Below are 12199 nucleotides of genomic sequence, written 5' to 3'. Positions count from 1 at the left end.
AAACATGGTGACATATTTGCACCTACCATGCATGGGGCTAATATATAGAACTTAAACGACAAGCTTTATCAACATCTTTAGCTGTCTTTAGTACTTTATTCCAATTTGTCATTTTTGCAGCTTATATATGGATTAAAGTTAAGTTTAGTTATGGGAATAGTTACATTTTCTATGCAGCAAAGATAATGAATTAAATCTTACAGCAGATATGCCAAAACAAACTGGTCTTATATACTCTCACATATATAAATGCTGAAGCAGAACCAAATTGATCGAACTTGCAATATTATTACTGTTCCATGCTGACACTGCCCCGGCTAGTTAATTAGCTAGCCATAATTCATGTTGGGTCAAAAAAGATCAACTTTCACAACTTTTTAATATCAGAATACAGTAATTTTTTACTGTTAGTTTTTATTTATTAATGAACAAATCACATTTTGAATAATCCTAATTGCTTTTCTTAACTTTTAATCACACGCAGTGCAGTACTGTGACAAAAAGATGTAAGATTAGCTTATTATTCACGCCATTTAGCAAGCACTAACTTACAGCCTCCCATGCATAATCATCAGAGGAATCCCTGATGGAAAAAATGGAGGAAAATTTTAAAAAAAAATTAATGGAAACTTTCCTGATTAGTAAATTAATTAACATAAGCAGCAGGAAGTGGTGAGAGCTTCTTAAGCTGGTTAATAGCTCTAGGACTTCCTCAACTGAGACACACGGCTCCCGCGGCGGCGTCGGCGAAGCACGCCCTCTTGACGAAGCGGCCTTTCATCCGCGGCCGCTTCTCCGCATTCAATTTGCGCACCTCGTACCGTATCTTCTTCGAGAACAGCCGCGTCCTCCGCTTCTCCCTGTAGCGGCTCACTCTCGCCTCTCGCCCTCCGTCCGTGCCGAGTCGTCCCGGCCCTACATCTTCTCCATGTCCGCCGCCTCGGCAGCCTCCACCGATCATCCACATCCCCTACACCCCACCCACACACAAAGAAGAGCTCCTGTTAGTTTCCAAGTAATAATGCTCATGAAAAGTGTTGAATTTTGGAAGCGTTGTGCAATTCTCAATCACTTTTAAATTTTTAGAGAATAACGATTGCTTCGCAGTGAAAGACTTACGGTGTAGTCGGGCCAGCAGTCGCCGAGCTTAAACTGCGGGCGTTCGCCGTCGGTCCACGGGGAGCTGCCCCACGACGCGATGATCGCCTCGTAATCAAGCCTCAACCAGGATCTCTGTTCAGTGCTCGGCGCCGCCTTCTCGTCGTCGCCTTCCTCTATCCCCATCGGCGACCCGCAGACGAAATTGACGCCCACCATCTCCGCATCCGTCTCCAATTCAACACCGCAAGCCGAGCCGTTTCTGCCGTCATCGTCGTCCATCTCGGCCTTCACCGATAAGCCAGAGTTTTCACCGCCGGAGCCGCCCGAGAGGCCGAGCGTCTCCAAGCAGAGCGAGGTCTCGCCGCCGCCATTCCCGAGCAGCGACTCCATGTCGGCGGCGAATTCGGTGAGCTCGGCGTCGGACGTGCCGAATCCGGCGAGGCAGTCGTCGGCAGTCGTCGTAATATTCAGCGTAAGCGAAGACGCCGCCGCCGCGTCCTCGGCGGCGTCGCAGCTCGGCGGCGGCGGGGGAGGGGAGCAGAATTCGGAGAGGGCGGGGTCGAAGATGGGGACGCGGTAGAGGAGCTGGTCGTCGTCGTCGTCGTCGGCGGAGGATGAGTCGAGCAGCTCGGGGACGAGGCGGCGGGCGGCGCGGGGGGTGCGGGCCTTGCGCGTGAACCAGGCGGGCTTGAGGTCGGCGAGGGGGAGGGGGCGGAGGCGGAGGGGGAGGCGGTGGTGGCGGCGTGCGAGGGGGTTGGCGGAGTGCACGGCCGTGTCGCACGCCTGGCACAGGAACGCGTCGTCCGCCACGCAGAACCATCGCGCACGCCTCCGCAGGCAACCCTCGCACGCCCGCGCCGTCCTCCCCCCCACGGCCGCCGCCGCCGCCGCCGCCGATGACTCCTTCGCCTCCCCGCTGTTCATGCTCATGCTCATGCTTACCAAAAAATGCCGCACTCAGAGTTGCTGTTGTTGTTATTAGTATATTACTATTATTAGTATTGTTATCACCCGTACATATGCTACGCAAATATCGTGAAGGGGATCTTATTAAAGAGCAGGGAGGAGGGACTACGGGGGACCCGCGGGGTACGCTTTTGGGAACGGATCGGGGGACCCCTCGTTTGCACTTTTCGCCAGAGGAATAGTAGGAGCGGAGTACAGCGTGGCAGGTGGGCCCCGCGCCCCCGCCTTATCTCGAATACCATTGGTTGGTGCGCAGAGGGCATCCGTTTATCGCGAATCCTATTGGCTGGGTGTACCAGTCGCCGGATTTCTCGTGGGGCCCGCCGAGAGATGCGGACGCGGGGAGACCTTTCCCGGTCTCGATCAGACTCGCGCATCTGTACGTCCACCGCCCTGATCCTCACTCTCTACTCTCTAGTAACTTAAAAAATAATAATAATAATAATAAATTATATGTAGTTAAAATAGGGCTACTGTACAATTTATAGTATCTGCGATTAGGTACTATAGTCTCATTTTCGATCTCAATATATTCAAATCAATAATTCATATCGTCAAATATTATACGAAATTTTTAAAAATAAAATTTTATTTTTTTTCAACATCATTTACTTAATAAGTAAATTATGTCAAAATGGATAGTAAAAATTAAACAATTTAAAAAATTTGAGGATAGGACTTTTGAATTAAAGATTAAGAATTTTGACTTTGATCTAGATAATTTAAAATATTTTTTACCAAAATTTGAATAAATTTATATTCTTTTACGCCGTTAAACTACAAATTCGTCATAATAGTCATTTGAATTTGATAAGTTTGAAATAATTTGATTATAAAGTAAATTATGTCGAAAAAATATTAAATTTTATTTTTAAAAATTTCAAATATTCTAAATCGGTTTTAACAGCGTGGATCGTTGATTTGAAGACCCTTATATCGAAAGCGAAATTATAATACCAAAGTTCCGATACTACAGATGGTAAGTACCCTATCTCTCTCTATATATAGAATTTATTATAGTATTATTATTGGAAGTCATTAGACACTAATTGATTTCATCATCCATTTGAATATTAACTATACCAGTATCCAATAATGACATATATACATTGTATAATTATACAAAATTTTCATTATTATCCGATTCAGTATCTTTTCTACATGTGCTATTGGAAAGTGTACTTAAAAATCATGCATTTGAGAGAACATATTAAAGCCATTTACAGGCTATTTCTTACGAATCGATCGATTTGATGGGTAGCAGGTTAATCATCAGTTCATCAATTTATACTAGTGATTCATATTGGCACTAGTTGCGGCGAATGTTGTCTGATTTCAAATTCTGACTAAGACTTGCTTTTTCTCTATGCAGTTTTCTTGCTCTCGCTGTCACGTAAATTGAAAAATTAACACGTAGTATATTATTTTATAGTAACATTATTTGCGGGTCAAGTAGTGATTTGAATTGTTACGGTGAGAAAAAGAAGCGCTTTTGGCCGAGCTGGGGATAAGCTTTTATTAATTAATACCATTGGATTGTAGCGTATTTTTGTAGATTTTTATGTTTCCATATATAAGCTAGCATGGGCTAAAAGTGAAGGGTGTGATCTGGCATAAAGACGGGATAAGATATAATGTTTGAACTTTAGTAGAAGTTTCTAATCTTATTTTTCAAATTTCACATTTTCATATTTATCCCGTGCGTGGCATTGGTGCGTGTCCGAGACTGTGGGGTTGAACACATGCTTAATTCATTAATCACAAGTAAAACATTAATTGCTAAATAAATTTTTTAATACTGTACAAATTAGTATGCGTCGTAGCGCTTAACTCGTATAAAGGTGTCCATCATAAAAAAAAAAACAAGCCCTTTTATAATTTTTTTTTTTTTTGAGAGATAGATAGCACGCTACCCGCTTTGTTTATTTTATTTAGAAATAAACTTAGCTGGAAATGTGAATCAACTAGGATTCAAACTTGGGTCTAGAGTACCAACCACAAAACCCTTTACCACTTGCTCTAGGGATGATCGGTAACCCTTTTATAATTTCAATACTGAAATACAATCTACTTCTCAAAATACTACTGAAATACAATCATTAGATTTTGTTTATAGACAAAGTATACAAAAATCCTAAAACAGGAATGCTTACAAAATACGCGAGAAAATATCTAATTTTTATTCCCGTAGTTATCCGAACGAGAAAGAGGATATTCGGAGCGAGCAAACAAAAGACTCCAAAGACGCACACCATTGAGCCCATCCTGCGGTCCTCCGTATTCCATCACTGTCCATGCAGTGCCCACTCAATCATCATATTTTTTCGCATATAAAAAAAAAACTATTACCGACCGTCCCTAGAGCAAGTGGTAAAGGGCCTAATTGATTCACATTTGCAGCTAAGTTTATTTCTAAATAAAATAAACGAAGCGAAAAAAAAAAAAAAAAAAAAACTGCTATAGATTTTCTATAATATTTCAGAGTGGATGAACGCTCGAGTTAATAAAAGAAATCTTTACATCATACACATCGATATCGATATGTTAATGAATTTTAAAAATACTGCGGTGTGCGGGCCCAAAGCATTTCGGATATAAGAGCAGGCGACAGCAGGGGATGTGGGATCTTCTTCTTCTTCAAATTCGGCAGCGTCTTCGTCGGCGACAACGACTTCTTCTGTTAGTTTCCTACCCTGCAGGTATTATTTTCATCCTTTTATTAGGCATTTCGTGTCATCGTTATCCCACGCATAGCAACTCATGTGACGCGTCTTTGTCGACTTGGAAAATTCACTGGGTGAATTGTATGGGTAATTAGTCTCTGTACTCTCCCAATATTGCCTATTTTTAGGAATCTTCTTAATATTAGCTTCATAAAGTATATTTATTTTTAATTATGATAAACTTCAAATACCATCTAGTTTCGCACTTTTTTACTTTAGTGTCATGTTATTTAAAGTGTATCGAGTTAGTGTCATGTGGTTTTATTTTCATTTTTTCGTCAGTTTTTTCGTTAATATTTCGTTAAGTTATACACAAAATACTTGAGATACCCAACTTAGGTTTATCGAATATTTACTTTCGTACCCTTTAGTTTTAAGTTTCTCATTGATTTAACGAAAAAATTAGTGAAATCGACAATAAAAAAAATAAAAATGAAACCATATGACACTAAATTGATACATTTTAAATTATAAGGTACTAAAATAAGAAAGTGTGAAACTATATGGGTGGTATTTGAAGTTTTTTCTTTTAATTATTTATTTAAAGGCCTTTAGATAATTTCCTATAAGAAAAAACATTTCAAAATTTTGAATTAATTATATTATAATTATGAATACAAAATTAATATTTTAAAAAATGTTGTTAAAAAAAATATTGGCTTGTTTTTACATCCCTAGTTAGACTCAGGCTTAGTTTGGTATTGAGATGGATCTAATGTTATTAGATAGAATGGAGTTGAGAAAAAGCATATATGGATTTGTTTCTGCATTCTTCGATGGAACGGCAGAAAATATATTATAACCGACTAACAGCAATATGTGAAACGCAATTTTATGTACCGAAACAAACAGGTATTTTTCCATCCTTATTTCTCACCGCACGTAACGCAATTTTTCTATAATTCCAAACGAAGCCTCAGAAGATTTATGTCTATAATTTTGTTGCAGAGTTAATGAGTTTGAAATGTTTGTAATACTCGAGATATTTCTCCGGAAAAAAATAAACTCCTTGGAAAAGGAAAAAAAAATTAAAACAATTGGTTTGTGTGTTAATGGGCCAATATGGGCCAGGGCCCAATGTGGGCCGTATGGTTGCCCAAGTTCTGAAGCAATTTATGGTTTATGAAATTGGGCTAGGCTGTTGTAATGTTTTGTTGGACTTTTCATATCATGGGCTCGGCCCAAATTGCAGCACTTTTGTACTTTTCGACTATTTGGTATTGGATTTTTTTTTTTTTTTTTTCGCCCTTTTGATATCATATCATTGCTAGTGTCCATCGCAAATTTTACTTTTGCAAACCAAAAAAAAAATCATATTAATTTGTTTTTCTATTATATGTTAACATGAAGTTTCATTAAGGGGCTCATTTGATATTGAAGGCCGCTTTATTTTATTAGAGAAAAATGAGTTGAGATAAAAGTATATATATATATTTGGAAATAGAATCTTCGTTTTCTAATACGAATGTCAAAGTATGATAAAGTTTTGTTTTTTTTTTTTTTTTTTTTTTTTTTTTTTTTTGAGGAGAGAGAGAGAGAGAGAATAGTAGCACACACCCGCTTCGTTTATTTCATTTAGAAATAAACTTAGCAGAAATATGAACAACTAGAATTCGAATTTGGGTCTCGGGTACCAACGATCAAGCGCTTTGCCACTTGCCTTCTAAAACGATTGGTAAAGTATGATAAAGTTGATAACTGAATTATATATATATATACACACGCGCGCGCGCCAGTTTATACAATATTATATTTTTTATGAAAGGAAAGTAAATATCTATTTTTCATTATATTCTTTTTTATATGTTTTATAGCACATAACAGTAATACATTTTTTTCGTAATTCCGTAACTAGTCTTTACTAAATTTATGCTATCTCAGGCTATCTAACCAACCGTTTAGTTAGTATTTTTTTTTTTAAAAAAAATTAGCACGTTACTCGCTTTATTTATTTGAAATATATATTTAACTATAAAAACGAGGCTACATGGTCAGAAATGAAATAGATATAAAAAAAATATTTAAAGCAAATACGAGCTGAACTATTCAGTCGTGGTGGCTTTTTGCCCACCATCTTATCAGACTCTTGCAAAGAAGACGTACGACGTACAACATCCAACGTCCAACCGATCGAATTTAATATTTCTAAAAATTATATTACTTTCGTCTCTTCAGATCACCCATCTGTTGGTTTAGGAAGGTTCAGATCAGCGTCTATCGTGCTCTATCATGGAATTAAAGCAACTCAAAGACTCAATCGCGTTTAATGCGCTCTATTTTATCTTTTTTTGTTCATTCATGTAGTTCTTGTTGGACCTAGCTAATAGATAGTAATGTCACAATCAACAATTTATTCAATCTAATGTAGACAAGAGGCAGATGCAGGTTGAGCATTAAATAAAGGTTTCTTCAATTTAAACAGAGAAAAAAAAAAAAAAAAAACTTCACTTTTGTCAATTACCCTCTCCCTATCTTACAGCGCACTCATCATTAGTAAGTTGTATCTATTTTGTCATAGATTTTCTAAAATGTTACATTATGTTATATATTTTGATGTGTTTACATATGTAGCCTAGCTTGTTACTTACATATATGTATATATACCAACAATGCATACGAAATTTTTACCAAAAAACTCAAAGCATGTTGCTTTGTTTTTTTTACCCCTATTCTATGATTGGAACAGATTAAAAGTGTAACAAACAAAAATTTGAAGGTATAAAAGTAGAAGGGGAGATCATGTGATTTAATTGCCAATTTATTAGTTGAGCTAGCAAATTGCGACGTCCTAACAAATTATGTATTCAATGTTGAGCAGCAAAGCTTATCAATAAAGTTGATTACGGGCATTGAAGAAATACATATCAATAAATATTGGATCCTCGCCAGCCTTATCTACCGCCATTGGCTAAAGGTTTGACGTGTAGTATTCGAGGTCTCAAGTTTAAAGCATAATTGCTTTATATTTTTAACCAAATTTATTTATAAAGAGTGAACGAAATAGATAACTGTTAGATATCTCGAATTCTGAAACTATACGGTTTTCTAACCCTATTTTGTTTTGGTTATCCTATTAAGTTACGTTTAAATTATGCCTAATCTAATTAAAATATTCCTAATATTAGTGAATTTGTATTTCTAATTGTATTAGAATTTAGCCACTATTATAAAAATACTCTTTATTTTATTTATTTTGGTGCAACAGATGAGAAAGAGTATGGATGTACTTTTTAAAATTAGAATTTTGTGAGAGAGACATTTTTTGTATATTACTTTAATTATAAGGAAGATCTTCGATACGTTTTCGTCCTTGAATGTAGGCTAGTGATCGAACCACGTAAACATTATGTGTTATATTTTTTTTCTTTTTTTTTTTTATTCTCGTTTGATATTTTCGCACCGGACGAGTTAGATATCTTTTTGCGTTTATCTTAACAATAACTTACTATTTTTATTTCAAAACAAAAAAAGAGTTGTTGAATTGTTTATTATTTATAGCTCCTTGATAAGAAAGGACTGCATGATCTTGCACTTTCACAACTTGCATCTGAGATGTGGCAACAAAAAGAAAAAGCAACTCCTCCATTTCTTTAATTCTAGGTGGTTGTCCGTTCAGCGTTAATAACCATTATTATGTGTATTCCTATCAATAGAAATTGATAGTACAACTAAATGTTATCTATATAGGGTACAGGTGCGATGTTCTAAATCCAAATTAATGACGTTATCAAATTCAAACCGCTAAAAAAAACTGCGTGGTTGGTTGATAAGGAAGGTATCTAGTTCGAACCTTTGTTAGTGAGCTTCGCATGAAAAAAAGAAGAAGAAGAGTTTGAGCATCTAAATTCGGTTTCGCGAGTTATATACAGGTTTTAGTGGAAAATATTCTCTCATTAGTAGTTGAAAATTTAGCATTTACTTTGATACAATTGTTAGAAACTCCATCGCAGCTAAAAATCTGAATTAGCTTAACAATGCAACATGTCTATTGAAACTCCTCTAACATAAAGCTTAAGCATATATATATATATATGTATTTGAATCCATTGGTATGAACCATTAATTAATTTTTATCCAATCACCAGTAGATTAGTCGACCAAAAAAGGTTGTTATAAGAAGGCCCCGAATGCTCCTTATCTAGCAGTTGTAATATAGACAATTAGCTATTACTTCAAACAATTAGATTTTAAGAGTATAAGTTAAATTGATAATTAAATTTGAAAGTCCCTACTAAGTGAACACCATGCAACCTTTCCTTAAACTCTACTATAGAAAGAGCTCTTTGTATATATTATTTTTTGGTTCAAATTAGTTGCTCAAAGCCCACATATACATACCTCTTTGGAAAATATAGTTTTTCCTTTTTAAGGAAAAAAAAAAGATTACCTGTTTTGTTCATTTTTTTAAAAAAATGGCTAAAAAATATAAAATAATTAGATTTAGAATTTGAAACCTTGAATAACTTGCTGAGTTATTTGTGTAGGCTAAAAATATAACTCGGTTGATAGGAACGCTGTAAATTAGGAGTGTCAACAAGCCGAACACGAGCGAGCTAGGATCGGCTCGTGTTTGACTCGTTTAATAAACGAGTCGAATACGAGCTGGCTCGCCAATTAAGTAAATATTTAACCGAAAAATTTAGTTCGTGTTCGGTTCGTTAATTAATGAGTCAAATACGAGCCGGCTCACGAACTAGTCAACGAACAATAAATTAAATAAATTAATTTAAATATATATAAAAATTAAATTTATAAAATCTTATCTATTAAACTTTGTTCTAATGGTTGAAATTTTTTATATAAATGAGCCTTTTTATAATTGAGTTCAGCTTTATTTTTTTTTGACTAAAAATCAAATAATAAATATATATGTTATATATATGATTATTATTTATATATATAAATATAAATTAAATAAATTGTATAAATATAAAATATATGTATTCGAGTTGTTATTAAGCCGAACACGAGCGAGCCGACCCCAACTCATATTCAGCTCGTTTATTAAACTAACTAGCTAGCTAGCTAAAAAATTTAGTTCTTATTCGGCTCGTTTATTAAACGAGCTAAAAAATTTAGCTCACGTTCGGCTCGTTACTAAAGAGCGATTCGATCTTGAGCTTATATTGAATTGATGATGAACTTACTCACAAACAGTGAGTTTGATTGCCATCCCTACTCTAGGTGTTGGGCTAAGGTCCTCATAAAGGATTCTTATATAAATATCTGGGCCCTTGTACTGTGATGCCCTATCTCTCGTTCTTCGAATTGTAAATGGTTTAAAACTAACATAACACTTCTGTGTACAAGCATGAAAGATATAATGTGTAAAAATATATATATTAATTGTTGTAGACATAAATTAATTGATTTACGATTGAAACCGTCGTTTTTCATCAAATGAGAACATACGGGCGCATCCTTTTTGTAACGCCCTCAATAATTTCACATCGGATGGGATACTGATTATGATCAGTTTATACGAGACATTGCACGCTAGTAATAATAACCGGGCTTAAACATTTTGGGCAGGTGGTTTTGGCCCAAAAAATTTTTATTACTAGTTGGTCGGGTCGTTACAATTAGTATCAGAGCCGAATACCAGTCGGAAGTGTGAGAGCTAAGTGCTATACTGAACAAACTGCTACACCAACGGGTTTGGTGAGAGTCACCTCTTGAACCCCGTAGGAGCCACCTCTAGAATCTCACATCGCCTGATAATTCTGATCCTAATCTATTTGTCTGCGATTTAGTTTGGACCCGATGAGTACGTCAGGATCTAAACAGGAGGAGTTTGTAACGCCCCCAATAGTCCCACATTGGATGAAATACTGATTCCGATCAGTTTATATGAGGCATCGCACGCTAGTAATAATAACTGGGTTTAAATATTTTGGACCGGTGGCTTTAGCCCAACAAGTTATTAGTGCTAGCGTATCGGGTCGTTGCACTTTTGCCTTCTTGTGGAGTGTGAAAGAAGGTTGAAATTCCGGTGTGATGTGTGTGATCTCGACTTATTGCCTTTGCGGATTAATATCTTGCAACAACTATAGAAATGTTCAACTTTACCAACCATTTAGATGCACAAACTAAGATTCCACTAATTAAGAGCATGTATTTGGGTCGAAAATCATGTTTAGAACTAATTAATTTCTGCATTTGCGGCCGTTTAGATGCTCAAAATTAAAATAGATTCAACACTAATTGCTAGTTAAACTACGTACAACAGACCCTGCTCGAACAAAAGAGACAATTGCTCACAATTAAAGTCGATGTACAAATTAATGAATGTGGTGAAAAAGACACGTCCTCACATTTATAACAATATATAGCGGTAGGTATCCTAGTTATGATCGACCCTTCTTATATTTAACATTTTTTTTTTCTACTCATGTAAATCTTTGAGTAATTTGATGATTTATTGGACGGTAGGAAATGAAGTACGAGATGCAGTGCAAATTTGTCAGGATTTTTTGCACGGCTAGTGTATATGTAGGTCATAGTTTTTTTCGGCAATAAAATATGAAAAAATATTTACATATCATGTAAACTAGTTACGGAATCCCGCGCGTTGCGGCGGAAAGTCGATACAATAGTCAATTATTAGAACTATTAATATAATTTTTAATATTATTCATTAATATTTTTGAATAATATTTATTTTCGTAGTGAGTATATTTAGAAAAAAAAGGTAAACGGAATCCTGCGTGTTGTACGGGAAGTCGATATAATAGTTAATTATTAGAACTATTAGTATATTTAGAAAAGGAAGGTATAACAGAAAGAGAAAACATTTTCGCCGTAGCTAGAGCAGTAATGGTATTTGTGACAGAGGCAGTCCATTAAGGGAAGGAGGAAGCACACTCCTTGCATAAACGATATTATGTATGCTACCATAGTCGCCAAATTTGGCCTATATTCTCAAAAAAAATGATCATTAAGGTATTAGAAAAATAACACAACAAATATAACTATATTAATTATTTTATAACAAATTAATACTAAACATATACGTACATATTATGTCATTAATTAGGTATGGGAAAAAAATGATGTTAATAGTTCAAGTTGAAACAGTAAAAGCGTAAACAAACGGCGGGTTTGCATTTATGGTTTAAAAGGTGGTACGCAAAAGAATTCTCCAAAAAAAGTGTTTAGGGGAAATAGAGATATCATAGGGTGAAGTAAAAAAGAAAAATCAATATAATAGTGCGTCCCACAAGAGGTGGGTGGATGCAACGGCAGTGTGGAATGCGGATAGTGTCCTAAGGTTTCTAATCCATATGTTGATTTTCTAATTACATTAAAACAAATGGGATTTATTGTTCAATTTGTTTCATATACATATACAATTTATATACTCTCCTTAGTGACCTTCCATGCAAAGTTGTATTTACTAACAGCATAAG

The 12199-nt window shown here is 35.8% G+C and overlaps 1 protein-coding gene across 1 annotated transcript; it reads right to left on the bottom strand.

Moving 5' to 3' along the window:
• Positions 493-2206, bottom strand: LOC109711285 (zinc finger protein CONSTANS-LIKE 16-like). Its single transcript, XM_020234246.1, has 2 exons — positions 1120-2206; positions 493-970 (listed from the first exon to the last, which is right to left on the bottom strand). The coding sequence occupies exons 1-2, from the start codon at positions 2035-2037 to the stop codon at positions 713-715; spliced, it is 1176 nt and encodes a 391-aa protein (XP_020089835.1). The 5' UTR covers positions 2038-2206; the 3' UTR covers positions 493-712.

This window comes from Ananas comosus, linkage group 6 (genome assembly GCF_001540865.1).
Source record: "Ananas comosus cultivar F153 linkage group 6, ASM154086v1, whole genome shotgun sequence".
Classification (NCBI taxonomy): domain Eukaryota; kingdom Viridiplantae; phylum Streptophyta; class Magnoliopsida; order Poales; family Bromeliaceae; genus Ananas; species Ananas comosus.
This window is presented reverse-complemented; position numbering and strand designations above follow the sequence as displayed.

Bases quoted from the DNA above. Each gene is read 5' to 3' on its own strand.
- LOC109711285 (XM_020234246.1), bottom strand. From the start codon at position 2,037: ATGAGCATGAGCATGAACAGCGGGGAGGCGAAGGAGTCATCGGCGGCG. The intron at 971-1,119 runs GTAAGTCTTTCA...GGTGGGGTGTAG, and splicing joins ACTGCTGGCCCGACTACACC to GGGATGTGGATGATCGGTGG.